This window comes from Octopus sinensis, unplaced genomic scaffold, assembly GCF_006345805.1.
Source record: "Octopus sinensis unplaced genomic scaffold, ASM634580v1 Contig18746, whole genome shotgun sequence".
NCBI lineage: Eukaryota > Metazoa > Mollusca > Cephalopoda > Octopoda > Octopodidae > Octopus > Octopus sinensis.
Genome location: NW_021835993.1, coordinates 223,990 through 229,374, shown reverse-complemented (window position 1 = coordinate 229,374; position 5,385 = coordinate 223,990). Strand labels below are relative to the sequence as shown.

Genomic DNA, 5,385 nt, shown 5'->3' with positions numbered 1-5,385 from the left:
CCCTTGAATGTAATGCGGTTTAGTAATTCAAAAGATACGATGTATTTGGTAAACTTCGGATTAGAACATCTCGGGAATGTCAATCCAAGTCTTGTCTATACGAATTTCCTATGTTTTTTAGGTCGAGGTGAACTGCAATAAACTGAATTAACTGCAAACTGGTGAGTAAAATAAACGCTATTGGAGTAAGTTAGGTAAATCAAAAAACATTTTCCTACCAATTCCTGTCCAAATTCCTTTTACTTAAATATTCGACTAAAACCAAAGCAGGAGGATAGCCAGATACTCAGTCGTGAGTTAACCAGTAAATACTTGGCTTGGAATTTTAGAGAAATGATATAATGGCTGCGGAATACCGCATATCAGTGGAAATACATAATATAACTTGATTAAATAATCATTTAATACTACCACACATGTAATAAATATTCTGCCCCCTCATCCTACAATAGTCAACAAAGACCAACTGGTGAATAATTTGAGGCCTCCCCCCAACAATCACGCCGTGACCCGTCCTTCCAAAGTTGTCGGTAGGCTGGTTCCTCCACTGATCACTCTCAATATTATAAATTTGCAAATGATTGACAAATTCCCGACCATTATATCCACCTAAAATGTGGACACTGATCACACCAAAGGCAAAGATTATATCCGGACACACTGCCGTACAGGCCAGTCCGCTGACAGGGACGGGCATGGGGGACATCAGACTCCAGGTGTCCGTGAGGGGGTCGTACCTCTCCACAGAAGACATGATATTCTCCCCGTCATATCCCCCACCACATAAATATGAGAGGACGTAGCACAACATGCTCAACATGAATTGTAATGCCCAACCTGCTCCACTTCGAGGGAAATTGAGTGAAGCCACCTCAGTCCACACGTCGTCGTCGGGAGAATACCGAATGACCGAACTGAGGCGACTGTCCCCTCTGATTCCCCCCACCGCGTAGAGATGTCTGTAGAGGACAGCACAGCCATGTCCAATCCGAGGACTGGGCATGGAGGCCACACACGTCCACACGTTCCCAGAGGGAGAATATCTCAAATGTTAACAAAACAACAACTTTTCGACAGACGCGAGTTGTTCTACCTCACTCAACCCCCCAGTGATGTAAATCTGATGGTCGATTACCCCCACTCCTGCTCTGTGCCGACCCTCGTGCATACTGCAGCACTCCTGCCAGCAATTTGTAGTCGGGTCATAGCGAGAGACAGTCTTGAAGGCAGTTCCGCGGAAGAAATTCCCGTTTTTTCCGCCAATGACATACAAATATTGGTGGGTCATGGCACAACACAGCCCACTTCGAATAGATGGAATGTCCGGAAGTCTGAACCAGCGTTTTGAGGACAGACAAAAGCACTCAAAGAGGGATATAGATTTGACGTTGTACCCCCCGACCACGTAAATAACCTTCAAGGGTCCATCCCTGTGACAGCAATCAAGAGGGATGGCGGGGTTCTCCATTCGCCAAATGAGTGATTGAATGTAGTTCTTGCATTTGGGCGACTGCAGTGAGTGTATGACACACACCTGAGTGGTTTTGAGCGGATTGGTGAGTTGTTTGCGGAGAAATGTGAGAGGAAGTCCGCCAAAGTTGACCAAGGACATGAGTCTGTCGAATCTGTCAAAACGGGTGTGATAATCCCTTTCAATCCACCCCACAACTGCAAAAAACACTTCCGACTCGCACTTGAATAAGCACTCATTCTTACACGAGTAAACAGTCGTTCATTCGTCAGGATTTGGACGAGTTCTTCTTCAGGGAGTTGTAGAAAGTCATCCGACTTGGAGACCTCTGAGAACCTGGTGAAGGAATACTCGACCGCCTTCTCCCAAAGAGCCTGACATTCGGGGGACGCGTGTGTCGTGGCAAACCGAGCAATTGCCATGCAATTCAAGGGGGTCATCTTATTCCCCAGAAAAGTGCAGCAACTGACCGTCACTGCCTGGACTTGCAGCAAGACTGAGGCTGCCAACAGTCTTTCCACGTTTTGTGAAGAAATGAGAATTTCCCCAGTGTAAGCGTAGTCCACGATGAGTTGCATTATCCTCGAATCCACGTTCTGAATATGTATCTCGTCAGACGTGGACTCGACCATTCCGCACAGAAACATTTTCCTGAAGTAATTGGAGCAGGCACAGAGGACTATTCTGTGGGCGTTGATGACCACTTCCTCCACTTTGAGTCGAACGTCAAAGAGTTGGGAGTTGCGTCGGACGTAGGTTAGCAGACACACCAAGTCTTTGGAGTGTTGTTGGATTGTGAACGTGACGGGCCCATCACTGCCGATTCTGTCACAAAACATTAACTCAAATTAATTATCATTGCCCAAACTAATTTTACTAATTCTTTTTAAACTTAGTCACACTAAACTAATCAAAGTTAACATTAATTTAAGATTGTTTGGAAATGTTGCAGATGACTAGGCATTACTATTCTCCTCATAAAAACTCACATTAAAACCACAAGATTTTATCGAGTTTGACAAAATAATAGTCAAATGCAGTCTCGACGACGATCACTTTCCAGTTTGAGTAATCTGCTGTAAATAAAGATTCACTTACGAATTGGTGAGTTGGTTGTTTCTGATCTCACTTCGCTGCAATTGAGTCAAATAGTTGAGACATCGCACTCTCCACTCCACACATTCCCTACACTAAATCAGCCATACAAAACACTCCTCGTCCTCCCTCCTGACAGGTGTCTCACCTCCTCGCACTCTTTCAACCAACTGGTTCTTCAAAACACCATTTTCTCTGCCAAGGTATTCGCTTGTCAGACTCAGTTGTCGCTTCTCCGCCCTCAATCCGTCCATCTGGGCCTGCAACAGTCCATTCTTTTCTGAAAAATCCGCACAGGGCAACCTCGGAGTGCCATGTTCTCTCGGACTGCCCGCTCGTGGGCGTCCTCGGCCGCCCCAAGTCTTCGTTCCATCAAACTGAGTTTGTCCGCGGACTAAACACAAACAATTCGTCTACTTTTTTCACGTCCAAGAAATCTCTGGCCACGTTTTTGAGGAGTTGGACTATTCGGGGACAAATAAAAATATCCTACGTTTCTCGTCCTCGGTGGTCACGGAATCCGACAAAATGACATCCCTCACCTCCCCAAAGGAATCCAACAAGGACAAAACCTCCTTTTAAACACATCACGCATTCTCCACTCACTTTTGCCTCTTTCTTCCCAAAGAACCCCGAATGTGTAAGCGGATCAGTCTGTTGGCCGAAGGAATTTATTTTTTTGTCCACAAAACCATTTTCTGTCGACGTCCCCTGCGAGGTCTGATGCAATCCAGGACACGTGCACAGACCATGATTAAGGGGGCACTCAATGCAGAGGAGTACTCTCCTTCAGGATCTGAACATTTTCTGTCAAGATCATCAGCATGACTATCAGTTGTGTCTGTCGGCTCGGAAATTGACTTTTTTCTCAAATACAAGAAGATCGACACTCCAAGAAAAAGGAATGCAGCAAATCCGAGCAAATGAATCTGAAAATTAAATCCAACTGTGCCAACCCGTGTCTTTGCTGTTTGTAAAACTTGACGAAATGTGACAGAAAAAAATGTGGAGTAGCAGGTAGGTGGCCTAAGGATATCAGTTTGAGGAAACGTGGAGATTTGGGGACTTTGGTGAACAAAATAGTCGGTCTGTGAGTGAGAATTAATTATCCTTACGTTTTTGTTCGGGGACGGGGGAATGTCAGTGGAGGAAAGAGGGTAGACTATGCTTAGCAAAACTAAGATCATATCGACGAGAACACAATTTAAATAATATTAATAATTTAATATAAATATAATGTTTGTCTATTACTCTGTGCGATTGTTCACCAGGATGACCCTTTCAGTCCTCTGCTTTTTGCTTGGCATTCTATCCGGTTTAGCAGTCCCCGATCCGGTCGAAGCATCCTTTATGGGGTGAGGGATCTCTCAAAGTACTCCGGAATCTCTCATTCTACAGATATATCAAAAAATATAATGTTTGTCAATTACTCTGTGCGCAACTTTTATCTTTTCTACCAATCAAGAGAAGCCAGAATAAGAAATTTTCTGTGTTCAGTTAATTCTCTTTTCAGACCAGATTTGTCTTTATAGAAAGGCATAGGAAATCCATGTTTTTTCCACGATGGCTTATATAGAACTTGGAAAGATTATTCTCACCGTACCAACATGTACGACTGTCACCGAATTTAGCAGCGTGATTGCTAACTATTTTCGAAATATCTCAAGTCAATCGAGAAATGCGTCAAAGATTGGGCGTGGACTTGTTTAAAGTTTCGAAAGCAATTCCCATTCTTTCATTGTGGTAGACAGTTTAATATTGTCAGAACAGATGGTTCGTCGCAATGATTGTCCATATTCCCCTCCCAGTGTGTTGAATAAACTTAAGACAAGGAGACCACAATTTTGCTCGGGGACTCAAATATCCGTTGTGGCAATTAAGTATATACCCAAGTATAACACAGACCAACCAATATATGTGATTATTTTGCTAGCTCTTTATAGAATTGAGTTCAGATGTTTTTGGAAGTCCTTCTAAAAGTTCCTCATTTTATGTTTATCCTATTGTTAGTACAATCGGACCTCGATTTGAAGTACTTCGTAAACCGAGGCTCACTAATATTTTTGTATTAAACTATATTTTTGTCAAGAATAATTTTAGAAACAGTTGATGAATTATAATTTTTTAAAGTAATGTCTAATCTTTTTTCCAAACAATTTATTCCCATAAATTAGACATTATTTTTTTCTATACGGAATAAAAATCATTTAATAGTTCTGGAGAATGTTTACATATATTTTCTTCCCTTTGATTAATCACACTGAGGGGATCATTGATGTTCGTTGATTCAGGTCCATTATAAAAAAAATTTATTTCCCTTTTAAAGCATTCTTCGGCAAAAACTTCATGGATTCAATTTTCTTAATCGTGGGTCCAGACAGAGGAACTTTTTAAGTCTCAATTTTTGAAAAATTTTGAAAACTTTGAGATCAAGATTTTCAGCTTTTCAAATCACTTTTATGTTCTGTAGAATTGAAATAAGTTCCATTATTAAAAAAGGATCATCCTTTTTAATGCCTAAGATTGTAGCCCTGCTATCTTTGAAGATGGCCGCAAAAGATCGTTTTTTAGAATATTTCGCGTTTTTTTTGTAAGCATTTTTCATTTTAGGAATCTATTCAACATAGAACAGTAGAAAATACTTTAACAATAATGACAAAATGACAAGGAAACAAAAAAATGTATAAATACAAAATTAATTATATTAAAAACCATTTCGCTGTCTATTCATCTCTAGTCAACGACTTACATGAAGTTTGGATGGTAAATGGCGTATTTGGTGCTTCAATTGAGGTTGAGTATGCGTAACACACTTAGCG

At 41.5% G+C, this 5,385-nt stretch overlaps 1 protein-coding gene across 1 annotated transcript; it reads right to left on the bottom strand.

Moving 5' to 3' along the window:
- Positions 1-397: 397 nt before the first annotated feature.
- On the bottom strand, positions 398-2,217 carry LOC115231639 (kelch-like protein 20). The gene is made up of 2 exons (XM_029801616.1): positions 1,535-2,217; positions 398-1,043 (listed from the first exon to the last, which is right to left on the bottom strand). Exons 1-2 carry the CDS (start codon positions 2,116-2,118, stop codon positions 398-400), a joined length of 1,230 nt encoding a protein of 409 aa, XP_029657476.1. The 5' UTR covers positions 2,119-2,217.
- Between the last annotated feature and the right edge of the window lie 3,168 nt (positions 2,218-5,385).

What these genes read in the sequence shown, in the direction of transcription:
- LOC115231639 (XM_029801616.1), bottom strand. Translation starts at nt 2,118, where the DNA reads ATGTTTCTGTGCGGAATGGTCGAGTCCACGTCTGACGAGATACATATT. An exon ending in ATCCGCTCAAAACCACTCAG is followed by an intron (nt 1,044 to 1,534) that starts GTGTGTGTCATA and finishes TTAACATTTGAG; the next exon opens with ATATTCTCCCTCTGGGAACG.